Raw genomic sequence first — 25,425 nt, 5'->3', positions numbered from 1 at the left:
GAATAGAACTCTTATTAGCTGCCAGAAACAACCTCATTGTTCAACAGAGCAACATTTCAAGAAAACTTTTCAATTCATGACTGTCTGTCCTGTTACTGCAGGAAACTGATGTTATTTCCCTACTAAGCTTACGAGGTTTCAGCTTGGAGCTAAGTAGGTAAGTGACCCTGCTTTTCCTGTCAGTACACAGGAACACACCTTCAAACCAAAACCACTTGACATCAGTAACAGTAATCTAAGGAAAAACTTACTGAGCCCCATGACAGGGAGCAAACAATATGGGATACAGCCTTGACTAAAGAAGGTTTTGTTTTATACAACAGATGCTTTCATGAAACATCTCTTAAAAAAAAAAAAAAAAAGTTAAAATTAATTAAAAGGGACAAGACCTTCTTATACCTTATACCTTCTTAAAACTTCCTGGCTGCTGGTTCAGGCTTGGATCACTCTCCAAGGGTGATGTACGCAACATCACCAGAATCAAAACCAATCCAGAATTTACACTATTGTCTGCAAGAGCATTTCAAAACCACATACCAAACTATGTGGATCCTTTTGGATTCTTCCTTTTGTGCTTCCCTCTCCTCCACTTATAAAGCAAGTACAAAAACATTTGCCCTGTTAATTCATGCAAAAAAAACCCCCATGTAGAGATCAAGAAGTGTTGAATTTTGATGGCAAAAGGGACCATGTAGGTATGTTAGGCTGTCCAGACTTTGGAGGAAGTAACATTTTTTGCTGTAGCTTCTCTTCTATATGCATTGAATCCCCCCAGACCATCAAGCAGTCCTTACCTCTTTCTGATTATAGAGGACTTAGCCTCCTACCTGTAGCCTCTGTGTTGCCCTAAAATAGATAAAACCAACCAAAACCAGATTGTCCCACACAGGAAAAGGAGTATCAGCTGAGACAAAGTAAGGAATACAAATAGAGAAAAATATTTTTAATAAGTTTTACAAAAAATCAACTTACTTGGTAAGCCTTGCAATTTGCCAATTCCGTTTAATGTAAGCATCACTAGAACCCAGCCATGTAACCTTTGGAATTCTAGCACTGCCTGTGTCCTGTTTCCAGCAGCATGGCTTCAAGCAGCAGTGTGCTGCTGTTCTCAATGTAAGGCTGATACAACCATGATGATAAATACACCATCATCAGATCCTGGTCAGCAGAATGAGCAATGTCTTGCACAATTGTTTGCTTGAGTTTTAGTTCCTTCTTGTACATTTCAGAGAGCTTCAGACAAACCTCATCTGAAATGGATTGAAAAACCAAACACATTGACCAGAACATTTCAGCAATTCTCTAAAAGCTAAATTATACTTGTAATATGTGGATCATAAAAACCCCCTACCTTACATAAGCTATTCCCTCAATTTAGCCATCTTTTTTTTTTTACAGCATTAATCGTGTTTTTACATTAGAATATAAAATGCTAAACAATTTGGGATATATTTTACACACTTCTGATTTTGACATGAGTCCCCATTTAATTATAGAATAAGCAGTGGCACTGGTTGTCAGGACCCACTGTAATATTATCAATTACAGCTATTCCTCAAATAACCAAAATTTGATTTTAAAATTTGGTAATGCTATCCTGCAATACAAGTGTCACATTTTAGAGTCCCTCTTGATTTTAGCTAATCTAAAGGATGCTCTCACATACTGTGATGCACTTCAGCAATGAATGATCAGCAATGAGTAACACCAATAGTGAAAAACAACAGCAAAAATCCCCAACAGATCAAAACTGAAGTGTTTATTGTAAAAACTGTTACTGGTTATGTTAGCAATAATGTTAGAGGGGTACAAATGCATCTGTAATCTTTCATTGTTTGACTTCTTAAAAAATAACCGCACAAAGTATTTTTAAAGAAAGACTGATCTTGTGTTTCTAACTTAACCTGAACTATCACTGCCTTCAGAAGGATTTAGTCTTTCATGGAGTAGACAGCATCACTAAATGATTCAGTCACAATGGGTGTTTTGACAGCAGTTGTCTTTGTCATTCTTTTAAGCTGGCAGAAACTAATACATAAGATTCCTGCTAAACTGTGGTAGTGAAGTACAAAGCAGGGCTTCACAGAGGTATGATTTTCACTTCACAAAGGCAGCAGGTGTCTCACATGAAATCAGGCTTCTCTTGAATTCCGTTTTAAAACTGGGGTAATACCAGTATGGAGGCACTACCTTTTGCCATCAAGTGAATGCTGAAAGAATTAATATTAACAGTAGACTGTAACATTTTTTTACTTGACTGACACTGAGATCAGAGGTATTTTTCTTTGACTGCTTGAGAATTAACTGAGGTATAGCTTGCTCTTTGCATTCAAGGATTTAATTTCAGTGTCAAGTAACAAGTCAAGTAGTTAAGCCTGCAGCTTAACACCAGCAAGTTGCAAATACATCTCTGCTTGCAGAGGATGTGGCTGTTGCAGCCTGGACATTGTAAACTGCTGACAAATTTAGTTCTATGCTGTAATTGTTGCATGTCAGACAATGCTTGGCAGTCATCAGCAGTAACCCTAAACCAAGTGGTGCATTCATGTGTTTATTGATTAGTCAATTGTAAAGGAGACAGCACTCTCTCCCTCTCAGGCAAGACATCCAGATAAGAGGGCTTATTTTTCAGTCATAAATTAGATGACATTGATGACACAATGTAACTAGCTAAAATAATCAATATTTTACTTACAGAAGTATGGTGTGGGCCATGTATGAAAGAAGGGTGCTGTGCAATTCCCAGCTCCATGGTGGAATGTTTCCAAGTCACAGATCGCTTTAGTAGTTGAAGTAAGCTTTTCCATTTTCAGTTGTATTTTTGTCTGAAAATGATGAACATGGAACGTTAATGAATATCTCAGGAACATTAGGCTACTGTAATATTAAGCATTTTTAAAAAACACACTATTTGTGAAGGCTATTTAGTATTAATGTTTCTAACTCACATTTTTTTAACTCCAGACAGGAATCAAAGCTGGAGTCTATATACAGATTTAGTATGAGATACCATGAAATTCTGAACTCTGCAGATATGACTCTGATTTTGCACATTCTTTTGTTTCCCTCATTTAGAAATACACTAGAGCCGTCTCATTTTTTCACCTCCCTAGTTTTTCCTATAGCAATTTAGCACTGGGGAAAAACATCACACAGGTGTAGCACAAGCCCTATCATGTTTTCTAACATTACCATATCGAGATGACTTTAATTTCAAAGGATCAGCAGCAGGTGAGAAAAGCAGCTCAAGCTACTACTGACAATATATCTAGGCTGATCTAACAGCTTGCTTCAAAAAACAGTTCATTCTATCCACTTCCTTCATGTTCACCTTACTTTGTGCATTTGGGTATGAATATTTACACCAAAATGAAGCTTGCGGGCAGTATCTTTAAGTCAAGCAGCTAAACCACAGATACATCTATGAACCTATAAGCTCACATAAACTCCTAAGGAATGAAAAATAAATTAGGTCAAAGTAGCTATGTTTAGTATCCAATCTAACACTGGCTGCTCAGACTCCTCTGTTACTCAGGAAGAGTAAAAAATTTCATCAATGCATTTATAGTCTGAATACAAAAGCACCTCAAGGAAAAAAAAAGAAAAAAAAACCCACATTTTCCCCACAGAACAAAATCTGAGGCAAATCTACCCAGTTTCCTATTTTTTCTAAATACTGGAGGACTGTATCCTGTCTATATAAAAAAAAGATCTACCGTCCTTTTAATGGGGGCCTCCACTTTGGCAAAAGGCTATAGAAGCTATTTTTGATAAGAATTTAAAATTACAGTACCAGGCAGAAAAAAAAATTTTTGCTTCCTGTCAAACTGACAGGTGACAATAATTCCTAGCAAGGTATCCAGAAAAAAAGGTGGGTTACATAATAATTATCTTACTCCACTCTCCAGAGGAGGAGATCTGCACAGCAAATGCAGGTAGGCAGGCTAAAAATATGACTACATTATGTCTGATCAAAGACAGCTGCACAGGTATGATGGCAGGTAAAGCACTGCTTTATGTTCTGCTGTTTCTTTTGTTCTAAACAGAAGGACTATCCAGGATGAGAAAACAGAAAACAGGTGCAGCTTTGGAATGCATTCTTTCTATGATTTGTTTCCAGATCACTTTATAAAGGGGGGAGCAGAACTATAAGCAGACAGCAGATGTAAAACCAACTTTCAAATTTACCAATCAATCAAATAAATGGTGCACTCTGGATTTATAGTCATTAAGGTTTGAAGCCAAAGAACTATAAATGAAAATCCCAATCTTCTGTCTACAATAAATACTTCAGGACATTTCCTTGTAACTTGAGCACGCTTAGAATTGATTCATATTGACTAAGTCTGAAAAATGAGTATTACCATATGCTTTAAGGTCTCTAGTAATTCTGCACAACAATTGTCCAACTCTTCATTGTATTTTGGGGTTGGCTTTTCAGGTTCTGTGGCATTGTTATCACATGCTATCTCCAGTTTGTTGTCTTGAAATCTAAAAGAGAAACATAAGGCAGTGTAAACAACTGCATATAGGTTTACTTGACCAGTGCAGATTTTAAATCCTTGTGGTCTGATCCTACAAAATCTCTCTCTCACAGGCTGCTTATGAGAATTCCTACATAAAAATAGCACAAAGCATAGCTGGCCATGTGAGCAAATGGGGCTAGTACCACAATCTTCAGAGAAAAACAGAACTACGCTACCTTAGAATATGTGCTTGAAAAAACATTTGCAGGTGTTAAGACAGTACTTTTTCCCTCTTTACCTTGCCCCTGTGCTGGAGGTTGTTCTCTCATAATGGACAAGGTATGCTCAAGCTTCAGCTGCTCCACGGGATAATCTGGTGCCTCACCACAAACTCACCTTTGTGCACAATTTAAGGCAAGACATTTATTTATCTGTGACACCAGAGCAGCCAATGTACAGACACCTGCCCCATCTGGCAGACTTTCCCACACCAGCTGTAAACTTAGACCGAGGAGAGAGAGCTGCTAGTGAGTAAAAACAACATCTGGAACCATTACAGCAAAATATTCCTCAGCTTGTACCTGCCAGAACCCTGTCAGACAAACCCTCTTCAGCTGTCAGGACCCTGGAGAATCTGCTCAAAGCCCTGTTGACTAAGGTTTTTCATTACAGCATGAAAATAAAAGCTCTACCAAAGTGGGTTTTTTTTCAGTTTTTTGGTGGGTTTGGTTTTGTTTTGGGGTTTTTTTATGGTGGTTGTGGTGTGGTATTTTTGTTCTTTGTTGGTTTTCTTTTAAATCATCACTGTTAAAACCTTTTTGTCTGTACAAATCAGTGATTCTTTCTTAAAATCTTCTGAACTTTTGACTTGAGTGAAACTTGGTAATACTCGCCTCACTGTAAAATGTGCAAGAGAATAAGGGAACTCACATGGGCTGAAGTTTATAGAACTAGATTTTAACTTGGTATATTATATAAGGATTTTAAATACATTATGTTTGACTATGTAAAATAAACATCTCTCATTTCTTGCAAATATCATTACTATATGAGACATTATTTGAATGTAAATAGTTTCTGTAACCAAAGAATGCAACTGCTGGGTTTGATCTAAGAGCTAGTTTATCCACTGTGACATGTTATTTCCCGATTACCAAAAAGAACTTTCTAGTGAAGAAAGCAGATTATTCTCTCAATAAAAGCAATCTTTCTGCTATCTGTACTCGAATTAGCATACTTACTGCTCACTGATCCTCATGTTGACTATTTTGTTTGCCGTAGTAAATCCATTATCATTCAGTCTCTCCCATTTCATCATTAAATTATGCCAGTCTGCTGCATTATCTTTAATTTTTCTTGCACTGACAGATAAAACAGGCCTTCTTGGAGTATTATCAGGAGGAGTTTTTGCTGTATGAGAAAATAAAGATATTGAAGCCATTTAAAGCATATAGAAAACAAATCAGTGTCCGGCAGCTATTTGTGTTAAGGATTTCCTTGCTTTACTGGTAAATATTGATTAAAGTAAAATGGAATTTACGTTAACCGTCTTTGATCATGAAATCTAATTCCTCAACTATTGCTATTTACAAGAAAACTGTATTATTAAACAAATGCAAGCACATTCTGAGATGTGATGTTGCAGCATGGACGGCAGTGGCTTTGTAGTGCTGGCAGATCTAGCAGTCTACTGACATCAAATGACAGATGCTTACGCAGGGTATGACAGAAAGAAATCATGGCAGCAATTACTGTGCATGCATGCAGTGCTCATGCCATGAACGTCAGAATTAATTCACAGCAACACGTGAGCTGTAAGAGTTTGGGGGAAGGCTGGGTCCCGCTGAAGGCGGTGAGTGCTTTATTGCTGAGCAGAAAGCCCTCGTTTCGTGGTGTCTGTTTGGAGGCCAGACAGCTGTAGGAACCCACTGCACATCCTCTGATCACACAAAGCACGCCCTGCCCTGGCAGCCAAAGCAGGGGTCAAAGCCAAGCCAAATGCCGTGCCTGAATGTTTGCTGGCTTCAACTTTTATCCACACAGATGCCTGAAAAGAGTTCGTCACATAAAAAGATGTAAAGTCGACACAGAATCGTAGAAAGGGTCAGGTTGGGAGGGACCACAGTGGGTCACTTGGTCCAACCTTCCTGCTGGAAGCAGGGCAATCCCAGAGCACGTGGCACAGGATTACGTCCTGATGGTTTTCGGGTATCTCCCGTGACGGAGCCTGCACAACCTCTCTGGCCAATCTGTTTCAAGGCTCAGTCACAGCACAGTAAAGAAGTTCTTCCTCATGTTCAGGTGGAACTTCCTGTGCATCAGTTTCTGCCCGCTGTCTCTCGTCCTGTTGGTTGGCACCACCGAGAAGAGCCTGGCTCAATTCTCTTGACACCCACCCTTTAGATATTTATTCACAGGGATGTGGTTACAGACATGGGGAGACACGGGAGGCCCCCGCTCCACCCGGGGCGTGAGCGAGGTGCTGGGCACGGTGCACACCAGGGCGTGACAGTGGCGGCCCGGCGGGCTGGCAGGGCACCACAGGCACATTAAACCTCGTTAGTTTGCTGAGAAAACGCCGACACGCGGCCTCTGGCTGCTCCCCACCGCCCCCCGTTCGCTTCCCCCAGCTCCCCCCCTTCACTCACCCGCCATGGCGGCCCCACCGCCCCGCGGAAGTTCGCTCACGTCCGGCCCCGCCCCGCCCGGCCCCGAGCGGCGCAGGCATCGGGGCCGCCGCCGCTCCGCCGCCTCGGGGCCCGGCGACGTCGCTCCCTGCTGCCCTTCCTGAGCCGCCGCCCGCGCTCCGGAGGGGTGAGTGCAGCCGCGTCCCCGCGGAGCCGGGGGGACCCTTCAGGGCCGGCCCGCTCCCGCTCCCTCCCTGGGCTCCGCAAGCGGGGCCTGCTGCGGGCGCCTGTTGCGGGCGTTGCTCCCGGGGCGCGGGCAGCGCTCGGTGAGGGGGCTCGGGGCGTGCTCCGGCGGGGGCTCGGCGGCTGTTACTGCTCGCGGAGCGGCTGGAGGGGCTGCGTCGCCCTCCCCTTGCCAGGGTTCTCGTCTGGGCGGTAAATCCGGCATAAGCCGAGGTAAAGCCGGCGGGAAGGCGAGGCAGCCCCGCGGGTGTCCGGCCGGGAGCCACTGGCTCTGTCCTTCTCTGGCAGGGGCTGCAGCGAGAAGGCACCTGTTGGGAAGGAATGATTTGGAACATCTGAATATGTTTCAATAGAATATGTATAAGAAATACATTTGAGGAGGGGAAGTTAAGACAAGGGGGAATGGCTTCAAACTGAAAGAAGGGGAGATTTGTGTTAGATATTAGGAATAAATTCTTCACTGTGAGAGTAGTGAGGTGCTGAAACAGGTTGCCCAGAGAAGCAGTGGATACTCCATCCTTGAAAGTGTTCAAGGAGAGCTTGGATGGGGCTCAGAGCAATCTGCCTCTCAGGTGCCTCAGGTGCCTCTGCCCATGGTGGGAGGATTGGAACTACCTGATCTTTAGGGTCCCCTCCAACCCAAACCATTCCAGGATCCTGTGACGGTTTCGTAGGGTGTCACAAGACCATCAGCATGAATACAGCTGAGTTTTCCCATCCCTATAAGGATGTGCAGCGACTGTGGGTTCTCCTTTTCTTACCCTTTCTGATGTCACACAGAAAAGAAACAAACCTCATTTGAGCCAAAAATGCAACATTTCATGAGTTGTGTAAAGCCAAGTGTCCGTTAATCAGGTAACCATGACCTGTGCGCCAGCTGGTCATTTGCCTGTGTGCAGGACACATGAAAGCAGAGCTCCTTTGGCAGGGTGTGTGTTTGTGGTCTTTGCTCTGCTTGGCAGCATTCTGCTGTGAAAAGCTTTGGAGATGTGACAGTGGGGTAGCTGGTTCTGGGGCTAAATGTGTGAGAAGTATTAGAAAAGAAAACCGCTTTCCTTTTTAGTTGGCAGGATCTAGCTGAGAACAGAGACTGTTGTGTGTAGCTGTGGTCATAGGGGAGTTTGTCTGTGCTCTGAAGAACTTACATTTAAGTTTTAATGTCAAAGATTTAAAAAAAAAAAATGGAGCTGTTGTCCATCTTCTACAAACAGGACCCTTGGGCTTAGAGAAATGCAGTGACAGCTTTAGCTTCCTGCAGTCTATCTGTGGCATATCCTGGCAGTGAACCTTTAACTACTGCCTGTCTGCTGAACTACAGGATTATCTCTCACTTTAGTTGCCTCCGTTAGGCAGCATTGAGCCTTATTCCTGGTTCTAAGACCAGAAAAAAAAAAATTTAAAAAGCTGCTTTTCAAAACAGCCTTGAATGTAGTATTTAAGAACTTGTGAAGTCTGAGAGTTTAGAAGGAAGGAGTCTGTCTGGTGATTGTTTTTGGTGTGCTGTTTTTCTCTACTTTATCTCTGCTGCAGGACAGCTGCTTAGCACAAGCTGATTTGCCATATACGACTGTTATGTACTTCAGCATAACTGTGGCCAATGCAGACTGAACAAATGCATCCAGTCCCAAAATCTGCTTAGAAAATAGATTATATCCACTGTTTGCCTTTGATTAATGAGGTAGGAAAACCAGATAACAATTAATCCTGAAGCTGTTAGAGACTACATGTGATACACAACTGTCATTAGAGGGATATTGAAGACTTTAGGCTCAAAAGCAGAGAATTGGGGCATTTATGCAGATGTTTTGAATGTACAGGCCACACTGGAGATATTCTAGTCCCTTACACATTTGGCTAGTGTAGATAAAATTACTTAATTAGTAGTATTTATAATGAAATTATGATTTTGAGCTTTCACTTATATTTACACAAGCAGTACAAGCATTGTGTTAATCTGTAAAGCACTCAAGATGAAACTAATTTGTATACACTGTAAAGAAATAATAGTTCATTGATAAATTTTTCCTTTTTTTTGATTGTACAGGGTGAATGGGTTATAGAGAACAAAATCTTAATTTGTTTTATTGACTACTTTGCCATCAGAGATTGTATTTAAATGTTACAAAGAGTGAGAACCTTAACCTAACAGCAGAGTTTTTTAACTTAGTATGTGACAAGAAATAATTCCTCCCATGTTTTTTTTGTGAGTGGGAAGAAAAAACCATATAAAATTCTCCTTTTTTGTGTTTTTTTAAATTAAATGTACGCTTCCAAAATATGTATCAGGTTGCAGATAGGGTTATTGTAGAGGAAAGAGGAAAAGTCTTTTTCTGGATAATACAAATTTGCATATTTCCATAGTTGGTAATTAGTTACTATATTTTAATGTTTTAGTTGAGCTGGAGGAATAAGTGATGGAAACTAAGAAAGAGGATGAATTCTGAGGGCTTGGAAGGTCCTCTAGTAACTGAGGAGTGTGAGATGGTTCTAGCTACAAGAGCAGCTTTGGATGCTGGCAGATGTAAATTGCAAGAGTCACAAAGGGGACTTAAAAACCAAAATATGTGAAATTCATGAGGCAGTAGCTGGATAGTGGTAGAAGTTGAGGTTAGATAGAGGAAGATTTGTACATATGAGACTCAGGACAAAGACTGGATTTTGTTTTATTAGAGAAAAGAAAAAAGACCATCGACTAGTAAAATTACTAAGATGGCAAAACAGCACATTTAGAACAGCAAACTAGACTAGCAGTGGATTATTTTTATATTTAGTTGACTGTAGGTAGAAAGTAGTAAATGCTGAAGGAAGGGGTAGGAGACTTAAAATATAGGATAGGAAATAGATGGTTTGTGAAAATATTGTGAAAATGTCATGATGCACTGAGGTTATCTGTTAACTTAGTAAACATCTCTGAAACTAACTCTTCATTCAAAAATAGTTTGGACACGTGTCAGCTGGCCTTTTTGCTATTTCATGAGATACATGTCATGACAGGTTGTAAACATTGGAGGAGAGTGGAGTTCATTTCTAAGCTCTAGCAAGCAGTAAAATTTATCACAATTAGGAACATCTAACAACGGGTTCTAGCATAGTTACTGAAAGTTTTTGTAACAGATAAAATACAAGCCAAATAACCAGTCTTTATTCCTATGGTGTTGGCTATGACATGCATGGGCAATGTCATGCAAACAGGCCCTTTGGATTTAGTGGAATTGTATATTTACAGCAAGTGTTGCAGGGCCCAAAGTGTGTGTGCTGAATGCTCTTGCCCAATAACTGAAGTAGTTGGAAAACTTGAGATGCCAGAGCTTTTCACAGTAATGGAGATATAAAACTAGGGCAGCTCTTTTTTTTTTTTTTTCTAATTTAGTTGATACACATTGCAAGCAATGTTTGAAGCTGCCAAACAAAAAACATTTTCCATCCTTAGAGAATTAAAAACTAGACACAATAGGACATATCACAAATTGCAGTAGGAGTACTTCACAGAATAATTGTGAGCATTTAGAAGCATTTCTAACTTCAACTGGCAGATTTCTGGTTTTTGTTTCTGTAAGGCAGTTCTAACTGCTGAACCTAAAGAAAATCTTCAGTGTTAAGATCTTAAACAACCACAGAAAACTTTCCTGTCTACAGAAATCCAAAATTCTTGTCTTGGAAAACTGCAAGTATTTTTGGTAGACTCTATACCATTCTGTTAATCGGACTTGCTCATGGCAAAATAAAATTTAAGAAGTGAAAGCTGCTTTGCTTTTCCATGTTTCAAAGTCACCCATGAGAAGCAGCATCTAGTGCTGCAAAATGTTCTTGTCATGGTTGTAGTGATGAGAAAAATTACTGGGTTTAATTAAATTTTTTGAATATTTTTACGTTCCTCATGGTCAGCTTTTTCTGAAGGTGCCAGTATGTTGTTGCTGTGATGAGCTCTGACTACATTGTTTTTCTTGGAGAAGGTAAACAGATTCTTTGTTTCTGTTATTCTTAGATATTGCCCACTAAGTATATTTACAGTATTGCTCACAAGCATGAAATTATTTTCTTATCCATAAAAGGAAAGCTGGACATATGGTACTTTTTTCCTGTTTGCTCCTTATCTTTCTAAATTCAGTTGCTACATGAATACTTTCCTGTGTCTGTCAAAATAGGAGTTCTTTCATTTTTACTTTCCCCATTTTTTCCTGCATTATTCTTATTTTTTGGTTGTTATTTGAATGTATAGCAGATGTAGCTCTAGCTGAACTGTTTCTCAGCTGTGTTTTTTCTTGGGCTGTGGGGCATTAAGGAGTGGAGCACAAATGCTGGTTTGTTGCTTTGATCTTACAGCACTGTCTGATAACAGTGAATATTCCATGCTCTTGGGCACTGGTTGGATTGTGGGTTGAGGTTGCAGAAAGATGAAGAAATATATCACATGGATTGTTCAGTGTCAGAGGCCTTATGGTTTTTTCACTAGAGAGATGAGAAATACTGCATTTGAACTCATCTTTGACAAGCTTACAGCTGCAAGAAAAAGTGGTTATCCCATATTTAATGGTTACCATACATCCTTATATGTTAGCTGAACCTAAGGAATAGACTTTTTGGTAAGGAAAAGTTTCTTCTAAGAATAGCTTACATTCACTACAAGAGTTTAACTTGCTTTTTCTTTATGCAAAGCAAAAACTGAATATTTTTTCTTATTTTTTTACTAAATTGTGGCTTTCTGTTAACCTTTTATTCTCTCCACACAAGTTAATGACATGTCTTTTGCTTTTGTCTTTCAGATTTCCTTATGTGGTCCTGTAGATGTGTTTATTTCAGCCTTAAAATTGCTGATGCAAATCCTTGCTATGGCATCTGTGGCTTCACCAGTTATATTTAAGGAATTTTGTCCCTTGTATTATCTCCTCAATGCCATTCCTACAAAGATCCAGAAGGGCTTTCGCTCTATTGTGGTTTACCTCACAGCACTTGATACCAATGGAGACTACATTGCCGTGGGGAGCAGCATTGGAATGCTTTATCTCTACTGCAGACATTTAAACCAGATGAAAAAATACAATTTTGAGGTAAATACTGACTTTTACTGTTGTCTGTTCCAATGAAGCTGAGTTGCTCAGAATTGAGCTCTCCTGTCGGTGTCTCATTAACATTCTGAGTTCTTTGTATGGTTTGTTTCAACAGGGGAGGTGTGAATCTATAACTTTTGTAAAGCTGTTGAGTTGTTTCGATGATCTGGTTGCTGTTGGTACAGCCTCAGGTCGGGTTGCAGTTTTTCAGCTTGTGTCTTCATTACCTGGAAGGAACAAACAGGTAAATCTTTGCATTTGGCTAAACTTCTGTGAGGTTTAGGATGGCCAATCCTGGTAGAGTGGTACTGTGATTCTTTATAAGAGTGAAACCCAGCAAGTGAAACCAAGCAATCAAATAGCTGTGAGTATGTCTTAGGCTTCATATGTTAAACTTATAAAACAATAATATTAAAGCATGCTTTGTGTTACAAAAGATGTATTTAATCAAATATGCTTCTGAGAGATTTCTCATGTGTAATAGTTGGCTAATCTCTTTGGCGGGGGGGGGGGGGGTGGATTGTTACGGGGTTTTTGAGCTAAGTAAACTTCAGAAGGACCTGCGCTTTTGTTCTTGATCTCCAGTCAAACCAGTCAGGAGTCACTGAATAGGCTTTGTGCATCCATTTTCTCTTCAGCTCATTCTTGTATTGCTTTGTTATTGTTTCACAGCTTCGCAGATTTGACGTTGCTGGCATCCACAAAAGTAGCATTACAGCTTTAGCTTGGAGTCCCAATGGAATGAAATTATTCTCTGGAGATGACAAAGGAAAGATTGTCTACTCTGCACTAGACCTAGACCAGGTGAGTGTCTGTTATAGGGACCTCAATTCACATTTGCGCTTTCTGAAAGAATGCTTGTGTGTTTAAATTTTTAGCAGTTACTTAATTGCTCAGTGTTAAGTGTTTAGTTGGATGGCTTTATTGGTATGTGTACACTTGGCCAAGTGTGTGCACACCCAGCAAGGCAACCATGGGATTTCCTGCACAGCTGCCTTACCTTTTTTAAAAAGTAATACATTTTAAAAGAAGTAGTGATTCTTCTCATTTTTCATGAACTAACTATCACATCTTTCTTCAGATTTCTGCCAGTACTTTCTCTTTTGTTTGGAAGGGGTACTTTTGACTGATGTGGCTCTATTGATGAAGTACTTCTTCCAAAATTGTTCAGCATCTCAGTCGAGAGTGTAGAATGAAAGTAACATTTGGTTGCTGCTGGCTCACTAGCATGTTACTAGTAAATGGAATTTTTCTTACATCTTGTTAGTTAATACAGACCTGAGATGTCAACAAAATGAATGCTAACTTGAATTTCTATATGGAAGAAAAGTTTAAACAACATCTGTCCTGATGTGTCTGTGACCGTCCCTCCGTTTGGTTTGACAGAAATCACCAAAAGTAATGATTGCCTCAGTGTGTGTATGACCTGGCAGTGGGGAAGAAGGAAGAAAATGTGTCCTAAAGTTTCTGTTGATTTCAAGAAAAATGTATGCACTCATATTGCAAGAGAAACTACATTTCATATTGTGTCACACACAGTCAAACTCCCCTCTTGCCTATGTAAATTAAGTCCATATTCATTAAGTGAATTTCATGCAACAGGAGTTCAAAAGCTTTTTTTGTTGTTTATTTGTTTTCTCTTGGGCTTATAAATTTCTTTGAAGTGTTAGTTACTACCTTGTATTTTTAGGAGGGTTTGACTCTTGTGAATTGTGTGTATCTTTGAAAGGGTCTTTGCAACTCCAGCCTTGTATTGGAAGAGCCATCTTCGATTGTCCAGTTGGATTACAACCAGAAGGTGCTGCTTGTCTCTACTTTACAGCGGACTCTGCTTTTTTACACAGAAGAGAAATCCGTGAACCAAGTTGGAACACAGCCCAGGAAAAAGTAACCCTCGTAAAATCCTGATGCAGGCTCATCTATTAATTCTAGCATTTCAAAGTGAATTACAGACAGAGTGATCTAGGCAGTGAAATTAATACAACACAGCAGTTTGCTCATAAAAAGCTAGTTACAATAGCTATGGGTGATCGAACATGAAATGACAGCTACACCTATTTAGAAAGTATGTGGTTGCAAGTATGTCACAATCATATTTTCAAGGCACTATTAGGCAAAAATATTTAAGATATTTTCTCATTGTTCAAACTGAAATCACTGCCAAACTTCCTCTGCAGTCCCTCTCTGTTTACTGTGAGAGAATGAGCAAGCGTTGTTACAAGTCTGTCTAACGGGTGATGTAATATTTGATGCAAAAGGCGAGTCAGCATCCTCATTTTTCTTATACACTGAAGTGAATTAATAGGGAGAATGTATAGTAAGCACTTAAATTTCAGTTGAAGACTAGGAACCTCTTGTGTGGCTTTGACATCTTCTCTTACACAATCTCTCTCGGGTAAGGAAGGGGGAACCTGGTCATAGAGCAGCATGACTGACTCTATCTCTAAGCAGAGGAAATTTACACTTGAGAGAGGGTTTATGATGTATCTTTCAGGGATATGAATAGTAAGAGGAGTACCAAGGGCCATCTTATAGGCAAAGGGTGTTCTTGGGTGATAGTAGTGGTGTTTCTATGTACGAGAAATGAAGGGTTTAACAGCTGAGGTCTGTTCTGTGCTTCTTGCAAGTAAAGGCTGTCAGTTTCTTTGCATTAGTTTGTAGTGTTTTGCTTGTTTTTTATTAATTCTGGGAGAAGGAAGAGTGCATAGTAAGATCTTTTTGAGATGGACAGAGGGGCATTAAGGCTATGAAGCTTATTAGGAAGAGTCATTTGACTTGCTTAATTGATGTCGTGTCTGACATCCAAAGCTGAGTGAAAACTTGTTATTTGGAATTACTGCTCTTGTCTTACTGTAACTCAATTTGTTCTTCAGACATTTGACTGACTATTTTAATCAAAGATTTTGATAATTTGTGTTTGTAAATTTGTGCCATTAGTTTTAAAAATTGTTTCTGAGTTGAGTATATAGCTTTTAAAATAAATTCTTTTGCATTTTAGCACTGGCAAATTTGGAGCATGTTTTATACCTGGCCTGTGTAAACAGAGTGACCTGACATTATTTGCTGCACGACCTGGGCTTCGTCTGTGGAAGTCTGATGTTCATGGGACTGTTCAGGCCACATTCATATTGAAAGATGTATTTGCTGGAGGAATAAAAACTTTTGAACTGTATCCTCGTTTGGAACCACCTGACAGAGGAAGTTACAGCTCTCCAGAGAAACACCTTGGGCTTGTGTCATGCTTTTTCCAAGAAGGATGGGTGCTGACCTGGAACGAATACAGCATCTATTTACTAGACACTGTGAACCAGGTAGATAAATCTTGTGGCTGCATATTTTGTTTCTTCCATGTTTTTGTTCACACTATGCCATGAGACTCTGTTTTGGTTATCCCATTATACGTCTGCAATTTACATCCATGTTTAAAATGAACAAAAAAGAATATTTATTGTCTCCCTCCTCAAGTTGTCATTGCAATGATATACTCACCAACTGGCTCAGTATGTTGTTTATGAAAATTACATATATTTAAAGCTTTCAGTTGAGGTCTTAACATCATAATCAATTTTGATGCTTAATGAAGCATACAGAAACCTAAAATCTAGGAGTTCATGCAAAAAGATATTTTTAGGCTTATAAAATGTGCCTGGAAGTATTTATTCTTTCCCTTCTACTACTGTTGGTGTCTGAAAAAAAATAAGTAATATCTTTTATTTGGTGTACAGTGTAGTGTTAGCTATTTCATTGTCTTAAAAATGCATATGCAAGTGGATACAAGTTAATATATTTTTGTCTAAATGATATTAAACATTTGTACTGTGACACTCTTCTGCCACCAAATTGTATATTGTTTAACTTGGTATATTTAGTTGCCTTTAGTTGGACAAAGAATAGATCTGTGGAATTTAGTATAAAAACGGAGCTGCATCATGATTAAAGGGTTCTTTCCTGTTTCTTTTTTTCATTTGCCTTTTTTTTTTTTTTGGATAGGATAAAAATCTTTATCCTGTAACTGCTTATGTTGATTAAAATCCAGCAAATGCTTTTGTTAAGAGTACCATGTTGTGCAAACAGTATGTTAATCTGATGCCAATTATTTCTTTCTCTGTTGACTCTTCATAGGCTTTGATTGGTGGCTTGGAAGGATATGGTGATATTGTGTCTGTGTCCTGTACCAACAATGAGATTTTTCTGTTAAAAGGAGATAGAGACATAATAAGAATTTCAAATAGACCCGAAGGACTGTCATCAATAGGTTTGTATAGATTAGTAAGTTTAATATGTATAAATTAGTGTGTACCTCATGGAACATGGTGCCTATCATACTTCTTTAATATAAAAACCCCCCAAACCAACAAAACGGAAACCAAATCCCACACAAAACTCTTCAGATTATTGCAAAAACCTGCCAGGTCCTGTAGAGTTACTCATCTGTTTTGATAGGTTATATTTAGAGATTTGGTCTATCTGCTTATCTGAGCTTCTCTTTTGGCTGCAGTGAGAATGGGGGCATTAAGAAATTAAATATGGTTGCCCTTTTTGAGAGTGGATCAGCATTAACCTAATGAGGCATCTCTAATCTGTGCATTTGAGAGCTCATTCTGAACCATGATGCTGAAGCAGTCTGGATTCCTGATCATGGTTATCCCTTTAGGATCAGTCTCAATAGCTGAATATGTTGATTTTTGCCGCCTGTCACCAGCCACATTCCAGGTGAAATCTCAGCCTTCCTAGCAATGAAAAAGAAAGAATTGGCAAATAAATCCAAAGAATGCTCACTAAAATTCCAGAAATAATTTGACTGTTGAATACCTGTTGCCATCTGAGTTAAAGATTTATGTTACTAGAACTCTCTAAAAGGGTCTACTAATGCATTTAAATACTCCATCTTAGCTTTGTATTAACAAAATGCTAGTAAATATGCTATGAAGTCTCACTGAATGCTGGAGATGTTGCTTGTCATTACATATTGGCAATAGCTTTAGTCATTTAGGCAGTTCTTTACTCACAAACTACTAGAGGCTGTTTATTATTTTAATCTCAACTTTCATGTATAGTTTTAAAGGAGCCTTTAGAAGTGTAAATCACCACAGCGATTTATCTGGTAATTTTTCTTGATTTTTTTTCTTAGCTACTGAATGTTTGAATGAAGAAGTTAAAGGTATAGGATGGCACTTCAGTGTGTGATACAGCTGGGTCTTCCAAGCTGCAGACCTGTACTGTTCTTTATACATAAACATAAATTCAGAATTTTGCTTTTAGAAGCTTGATACAGGGTTTAGGGGGGAAGTGATTTCATACAGATTAATTTTCAGGAAGTTTTATAGTGTGTGTGTGTGCAAATATTTATTTTTAAATGCTGTGAGCTTAGAAATTTTTTTTTTTTTGCATATATACTCTTTTCTTTCAATACTCTCCAAGCATTATGCCCCTACTAACTTGATGCTAGTACTTACACTTGAAATAGTATTTATACTTCTATTTTTCTTTTGGACAGTTTCAGATGTGAATTCAAAATTGTCAAATCTTTTAACAGATACAAGTCCTAAATTGCTGACCCCATCATCAGTCGTTTCATCTGTATCATCCAGCCCTTCAGTAGAAACAGAAAGAAAAATGGTTACTTCCCCTTCACTTACTGGTAATAAAAATGACACTTCTTCTTTAGTGAAAGATGATCTGGAAACTCCAGTGCTATCAGAGAAAAGTTTTGATAGAGTGGGAGACTTGAGCAGTGAAACCAGAAAAAGAGGCTGCTCTGTAGTAAGTGAATCACGGAGCAGGAGCAGCTCTGTGAACTCTGTGGACAGTGGCTCAAGCTTTATGATGTGTGCAGACCAACTTCCAGAAGCTCAGAGAGAAGGCCAACTTTCTTCACAACGGTTCAGCACCATCAGCTCTGAAGATTTTGATCAAGAACTCATTGTAAAGCCAATTAAGGTGAAAAAGAAAAAAAAGAAGAAACAGGGTAGGTCTAGCAGAACTTTCCCAGCCATGCTCGTTGTTAGAACATGTTACGTGAAAGAGTCTGTGTTTGGCAGGCTTCATTTATATTGTGGTGTTGTGCTTCTGAAATGATTGAGGGGTTGTGGTGGGCCATTTCTGTTTAAGATTAAAATCTCCTTTAAAAGTGATGAATTCATGAAGGCTTTTTAGATCTGTTTGGGGTTTTTTACTTTTAACTTTTGTTATGCTTTATGTAAACATGCTTCAAGTTCTAATGTATTCGTTAATGGAAGCATACAGTGGACTCTGCATCCAGTTTTATGTTGGAATTGTGTAATATCTATACATCCTATTCAGAATATTTGGCAGTGTCTTACTTAGCCATCCTTTTTAGTTTGATAAAATAGTGTGAGTACTTGATAATTTTAATTGTTTACTATATTAAGACTTTTCTTGGCTTTATATGTATCATTTATTATTAAAGTTGAAAAAAAAAAATCAGTATGGTTGAAATTTAGATTTAGCTTTGTCCTTCCTCCAGTTCTAAAAATATTTTAATTTCTTACTTGGCACTGGAATTTGATAGATTTTAGTAATATTATTTTTCTCCCTTCTCTTTGTGTGCGTGATAACAGAAAGTGGGACAAGGAAAAACCACAGCTCTCTGGAAGGCACACCAATTTATGAGCGTCAGCTTTCTGGTGACAGTCCACATTCCTTGAATGCAGACTCCTTTTCCATGACTTCCAGCATAATGAGTGGCAGCATTGATCATTTGAGTACTGGATCTCCAGATCAGGAAAGCATGTTCAGTATGGAGTCCCATACGATCTTGCAAGAAGATAATGGTTCAGAAACTTTCAGTGTCCTGCAGTCTCCAGAATCAGCAACTGTACTAATCAATGAAGAAAATGGAGATGTGGTTGATTTACAGAAACTTCCAAACAGTGACAGTGGCATGGGTACTTCAGCTATTATAGACACTTTGGCATCTGCATCTCCTCTGATATTCACAGAAGACTTGACAAGCAGTGTTGATGGTGAATGTAATGGTGGTGCGGTTTCTGCAAGCAATGAATGCTGTCCTGGAAAGCTGAGCCAAGAGGAGGAGGAGCAGGATTTTCCTACATTGTGTAAAATAGATGAAGACTTGGATAAAGTAAAGCTGCAGGATACTGAAAAATCTTCTGAAGATCCAGATCTTGCAGACCAGCTGTTCTTGGAATGCGACAGTACACTTGGTGTCCAGACATCCCTGACACCAAAGGAAAGTGATGAAATTGGTAGAGAAGATCAACAGCAGCTCTCTCTAATCCACAGCGCTTTGTCAGACCCTTCTGTGCTCCAGTTTGACATCTCTGACAATGTTCATTCAGATAACTGTTCCATTTCTGGGTGGAATTTTGAAAGTGCAATTGAAGCTAAATGTAGTACTAGCACTGCTGAAAGGGTAGCAGACACTCATGAAAGTAAGACTGAAAAATCTGCCTCTAGTGATGAGGAAGATATTTATGGACATGGATTACCATATTCATCCTCGGAGACCAGCATGCCTGAAGTTGGTGCTGTGCCTGGTGCACAGGATGTAGCTAAGATAAGCCTAGATGAAATGGTGCTCCTAAAATCTGATCAGGTATTTCTTCTCAGTTTAATTAAAAGTACCTTGAACCTTAAAAAGAAACAGCTTTTCAAAAGAAACGTTCCTGCAATTACTGTCCTTTACATCTTTAGGTGAGCAATTTTTTTTTTTTTTTTTTTTTTTTTTTTTTTTTTTTTTTTTTTTGGATTCAAGTACACAAGTAAAGTATAAAGCCAAACAAGAGTACGTGTTGTAACTCTTGCAAAATGTGATATATCTGACTTCAGAATGGGTGATGTGTGCTTGCAATGCAAAGAAGCTGTTCTGGCTGTATTATTCCCGGCTCGACAAAAATGCTGTTAGAAACCCATCCATTAAAAAGTGAACAGTAAAACCCAGTCACGCTCAAAGGCTGTTCCTGGTTTGGATCTCCAGCAGTCCAAGTTCTGCCTGATGCTGTTCCCAAATTCAGCTGACTTCATGGAGAATTAGTGCTAATTATCTCACATGGCTGGCTTCTGCTTAAGGATTATTTTATGTGTAAATACTCAGAATAAGGATTAGTCTTTGCCCACTAGCCAGCAGTAGTTAGTACTGTTTAAAATGTTGACAGTTTTGTTTTTCTGTTATCCCTCTTTCCTTCATCATTATTTTGTGGGTAGTCCTCATACAGACTATAGAAAAGAAGTACTGAAGTTAATTGTAAAATCTATAAAATTGCTAGAATCACTGGAACTTCTAGCAGAAGACTTAAGAAGGAAATGCAGTTCTTGTAGGCTGGGGATTTTGTTTCTTTTAGATCTGTAACAGCTTTGTATTGAGATCAAGCAAATACTCATTCATAAAGGTTGAGTTACAAGTTGGTGGTGTCCTGTCTACTAACAGCTGCAGCCTAAAGTGCAGAAGATTTTAGTTTCAGGTTAAGGTATTCTTATACTCTGTCATGTTCAGAAAACTCCCCTGGTAATGTAGGCAGTGCTTGAGTTCACCTCATGCAAGCAATCGAAATTTAAGAGAGCAGGCTATAAACCAGATTTTTGCAAGATGTGGCTCCTGTACCATACAGAGAGTACTGGAGTTGGATATTTAGCTGTCTCTGCCCTCCAGCTGTCTTGTTCCCTTTGCTCATCACTTCCTAGACAATGAATAATTTCCTGGACTACAGGCAGACTGTACATTTTTATGTATTCCTTTGTTGGAGGTGGATGATGGGTTGGAGGGGTTTATTTTTTTGCTAAATCTGTTGTTCTAGCAGTCTCATTATGCACATACAGCCTTAGAGAACAGTGACAGATGTAGTTTTATTTTACACAAGGCAAATTTCTTCATTGATTAAAGTACTTAAGTTTAGCTTTTTAAAAATCAAAACGTGAGAGCTGCTGTTCTTACATACCCGTTTTCTTATGCAGTTTGAAGACACCTGACACTGTTCTGACTGTACAGTTTTTAGTTTGCAGAGAGCTGGATGGGATACTCTGGCCCTGGTTATGGCATCCTGAGCCTGGTTGTCTCAGAAAAATACATTTGGTGCCTGGACTACCGAGGCAGCCTGTACTGCAGTGCCCTTCCTTCAGCTGGGCTGCGCTGGCAGAAGTTTGAGGATGGAGTCCAGCAAGTGGCAGTTTCCCCCTCAGGTGGGTTGGCTTCTGCTGCACTGTCACCTTGTAAATATAGAACTTGGACAGACTTGGGCATTTTGTTTGGGTTTCTTTTTTTTTTTTGCTTTTTTTTTGCCTTTTTTTGTTGTTTGGTTTGGGGTTTTTTTTGCTTTTTTTTTAATATCAGTTATTTTTTAATTAGGTGAAGCTTGTCATTTTTATGAGATTACAGATACAATTGAGTGCATATGTAATTTGCACAAAAATTGAGTTTATTGTTTGTTTGTTTTTTTCAAATAAATTACTTGCAGAAACTTGGTTGTTTAGGGCTTGTTTCATGTAGAAGTATTGTGTTGGTTTGGGTTTCTTTTTGTTAGTTTTTTAAATAGTCACAGTTATATGACTGCATCTTCACTACCTCTGCATCCCATGTTCTAGTTTAAGTGGCTTTCTTTCTACACATTTCACGTTACATTTTGGGAGGTTTTCAACATGCATTTGCCCAATTAAAGTGAACTTCAAAAGTAGCAGTTCAGTGGTAGGCACAGAAGAGTTCCTTGTCTATATAAACCTTGATTTTTGTTACAGAGCTATAGAAGTTCTTGGCTGTAAGGGTGGTGAGGCACTGGAACAGGTTGTGCAGAGAAACTGTGGATGCCCCATCCCTGGAAGTGTTCAAGGCCAGGCTGGATGAAGTCCTCAGCAATCTGGTCAAGTGGGAGGTGTCCCTGTCTGTGGCAGGGGGTTGGAACTAGATGATCTTCCCCTCCCACCCAAACCATTCTGTGATTCACAATTTTAAGGCTCTTTTTCTTGTAAATGTAGAATTGGCTTTGTGTATGCGTGGGTTAGTTGATTTGATTTCTTTTTAAATACTGGAGAAAAAAACCTTTGAAGTTTCAGTACATTTGCATATGAATTTGTTCTGGATGGTTGTGAATGAGGATTATGTTGGATTAAAAATAAGGAGGTTTTGGTTATAAACTTGCGTCACTTTTGGCCTTCCAGGTTGTTCCAGGACTGGAGTGAAAATAAGAAGTTTCTCAGCCATTTTAATCTCTTTGTCTCCTGCCTTGCCACTACTTTTCTTCCCTGTCATCTCTAAAAGCGCATATCAATCTTCCTTTCTCTCTGTAGGGGAACACTTGCTATCTGTTTTAAGAAGAAAGAAATTCTATTTGATCTGTAGCTGAGCTTTGCTATAGCCAAAACAATTTAAGAGTACTTGTACTAGGTGAGAGTGTGGGTTCATCCAGCTCAGTATCTTACCTTTAAGAGTGGTTAACAGCAGGTCCCTGCAGAAAAGTGAAAGGAATGAGCATGTGTCATGTTTGCCCTTGGTAGTTTCAGGCTGCAGTTTTTGGTGGCTCAGATTGCCTGGGCAAGATGTTGTTCCTCTGCATTTGTTATCCGTCAGTTCCAGGAGTTCACCCAGCTTTCCACTGAATTTGTGGAAGTTTCTAGCATCCACAGTTAGCCATGGATGTATTCATGCAGGAGCATGTTAACCACAAAATGTCAAAATGGAATTAAATGCAACTTTGTGGAATCATTCAAAGGGAATTAATATGACGATGTACTGTTCTGGTACAAGCCAGCAGTTAAGTTTGGAGTTCCATTTGATTTTCTTTTTTTAAGCTATTATTATGTATTAGAAGTCAGTTACTGTTCTGGTCTTGCTTTTAAAAAAAAATTGTGTTTCTTAAACTTGCATTTTTGATGCTACTGGTTTGCTTTTCCTCTCCTATTAGTGTAGGTGTAGGTAGGACACATCACCTGTGACTGTTGCAGTAATTGCTGAGTGCTGTTATGTTCTTTCTTTACTTCTCATACAGGGGCTCTTCTCTGGAAGATTGAACAGAAGACTAACAAAGCTTTTGCTTGTGGAAAAGTAACTATTAAAGGAAAACGGCACTGGTATGAGGCTTTACCTCAGGCTGTATTTGTAGCTCTGAGTGATGACACCGCCTGGATTATCAGAACAAATGGAGATCTGTATCTACAAACAGGTACCTGAATTAATTGCAGGCTCTTTGAATTTTTGTGGGCTGAGATTATTAGATTTCAAGTCTGAAGAATGATCACAATTTGCTATAAACTTTGATCTGCAGCCAGGACATAAGGATACCTTTTTATCTTGAGAAACACTAGGAAACAGTTGTGAGATTTTGTGTAATTAGGAGAGTGGAAAAGCCAGTTCATGACCACTTGTTTTGTGTGTGCCAAGTGGAGTACATATAGTACAGAGGATTTATGACATGGGGAGGATGTGATATGGATAGAGATAAATGGAAAGGGACTGTAGAAAATATCAAAATAATATCCTTGCTTTGAAAGTGATATGATGCACTGAAACGACTCAGCCTTAAGTGGGCAGAATAGGGGAAAGTAGAAGCTTTGTGTTTTGAAAAGCACAGATCTCTTGAAGATATGAGTTACCACTTAATAATGAAAGGAAGGTATTCTGAGACAGAAGATCATGAAGTGCTTTGGAAGTATAGACAAGTGGTATGTATTTTACGTGATTTTATGTGAGAAAGCGAAGCCATGGGGGAATGGAATGGGCTGTGGAGCAGGAATCTTTGCAGCTGCCTTCTGGATGTGAATGAGGCACAAATTGGAAAAAAGGATAGTGCAGTGACAACTTTGAAGTCATGGCTTTAGTTTTAAGCCCTTCAGTGAATAGAAGAGGATGTATTTGAAGGTGTTATGCAATCAATATTCAGGCTAAATGCAAAGAGCTAGGATGAAGGATGGCAGTACTAGTTTTAGAGTTAAGGGAGAAAAGTATGAAGGACTCTCAGGCATATGGGGCTTGCACAGGGAGCTGAGTTACTAAGGAAAAATTGCCAATAACATGATGAAGGAATTACTGGTGAATGAAGAGGAGGACTGGGTTAAGGGGAAGCTGTGTAAGACGTGCTGAAACAGGACAGCATCTCTGAGTGGCTGTCAAAATTTAATTTTGGCACTCTCGTAATTTGTCTTTTAGATTTAGTTACTGTAGCACAATACAAAAATTATTTGTGATTAAGAAAACTGTTTTAAGTACACATCACTGTTCCGAAGACACGCTATTAAAATTATTTTTTTAGTTAAGTGTAGTAGTTCCAGAAAAATCAAGTGGCCTGCCCATGGTCACATGCATATCGCCAACAGGCATGGATAGTGGTGATGGAGAGTGAACTTTGGATACTAATCATACAGGGCTCTGTGGAAGTTTGAATCAATGTTTTTCTTCCCTTTGAGAGACTGGTTTGATTACATCAGCTTACATTCTGCTGTTCTTAGGCTTCCAAATTTGTCTTTTGATGCAAAAAATAAATTCTCAGTATATTCTGTCTTCCTAATGTGAGGCAACCAGTGAAAATTGTTTCTCCAGGACCTTTTCATTCCCTCCACTGTCTTGTGAAACATTTATAACAAAAGTGTGTGCTCAGAGGTTTAGAAATGAGCATTCTTGTTAGTCTAGAATATCATACAGATGAGTCTTTTCATACTGGCTTTGGCAGCATGAGAAGATGAAACAAAAGCTGTGTCTCCTGAAGTGTTTCCCATGTAGTTTCACATGTGTAAATCAAGCTTCAGTGTAATTGTAAAGAAGACATGTTCCTGGAAATTAGATGTAGAAATGTGTGCAAGCTGCCTGTAAATCTACCAGAACCTCTCTGCTCCTTTCACTACTACACACTGTGGCATGCTCTTTTGTAATTGCTCTGCTGTCAGTATTCAGATCAGGTTGCTTTCCTCCCTGGCATGTTTTGGGAAAAAGTTCTTCCATTACTGGCTTTTTTTTTTTGATGCTTCTGTCAGCTTTAATAGAGGTTTTATAAATGGAGATTCCTGGTGCTGACACTAGAGGGAGAAAAGGAACAGAAATGACAGGACTGGACATGCACTGTGCAGGATGTTTAAGGA

General features: G+C 39.1%; 2 protein-coding genes across 8 annotated transcripts in view; one reads left to right on the top strand and one right to left on the bottom strand.

The window, feature by feature from the left end:
* Positions 1 to 915: 915 nt before the first annotated feature.
* LOC104686649 (cyclin dependent kinase 2 interacting protein) lies at positions 916 to 7,220 on the bottom strand. Its single transcript, XM_010395249.3, has 5 exons — positions 7,115 to 7,220; positions 5,708 to 5,876; positions 4,365 to 4,491; positions 2,696 to 2,825; positions 916 to 1,250 (listed from the first exon to the last, which is right to left on the bottom strand). The coding sequence occupies exons 1-5, from the start codon at positions 7,119 to 7,121 to the stop codon at positions 1,048 to 1,050; spliced, it is 636 nt and encodes a 211-aa protein (XP_010393551.1). The 5' UTR covers positions 7,122 to 7,220; the 3' UTR covers positions 916 to 1,047.
* TECPR2 (tectonin beta-propeller repeat containing 2) overlaps positions 7,185 to 25,425 on the top strand; it is a 42,467-nt gene continuing 24,226 nt past the window's right edge. For 4 of the 7 annotated variants that reach the window (XR_002273212.2, XR_002273207.2, XR_002273210.2 and 1 more), the window contains exons 1-11: positions 7,187 to 7,280; positions 12,100 to 12,384; positions 12,500 to 12,628; positions 13,057 to 13,188; positions 14,114 to 14,271; positions 15,383 to 15,695; positions 16,507 to 16,639; positions 17,921 to 18,352; positions 18,966 to 19,963; positions 21,360 to 21,543; positions 23,343 to 23,516. Coding sequence is in view for 3 of the 7 variants with exons in the window: in XM_010395237.4 (XP_010393539.3) it covers positions 12,151 to 12,384; positions 12,500 to 12,628; positions 13,057 to 13,188; positions 14,114 to 14,271; positions 15,383 to 15,695; positions 16,507 to 16,639; positions 17,921 to 18,352; positions 18,966 to 19,963; positions 21,360 to 21,543; positions 23,343 to 23,516 (2,887 nt within the window). In the remaining 4 variants the exon portion in view is untranslated. Of the gene's footprint in view, positions 7,281 to 8,866; positions 9,015 to 11,900; positions 11,920 to 12,099; positions 12,385 to 12,499; positions 12,629 to 13,056; positions 13,189 to 14,113; positions 14,272 to 15,382; positions 15,696 to 16,506; positions 16,640 to 17,920; positions 18,353 to 18,965; positions 19,964 to 21,359; positions 21,544 to 23,342; positions 23,517 to 25,425 lie in introns of those variants that run through there. The other 3 variants (XM_020583795.2, XR_002273213.2, XM_020583796.2) reach the window with 3 other exon arrangements.

Source organism: Corvus cornix, chromosome 5, assembly GCF_000738735.6.
Source record: "Corvus cornix cornix isolate S_Up_H32 chromosome 5, ASM73873v5, whole genome shotgun sequence".
NCBI classification, from domain to species: Eukaryota; Metazoa; Chordata; class Aves; order Passeriformes; family Corvidae; genus Corvus; species Corvus cornix.
The sequence above is the reverse complement of the archived record's forward strand: the minus strand, read 5'-3'. Positions and strand labels throughout refer to the sequence as shown.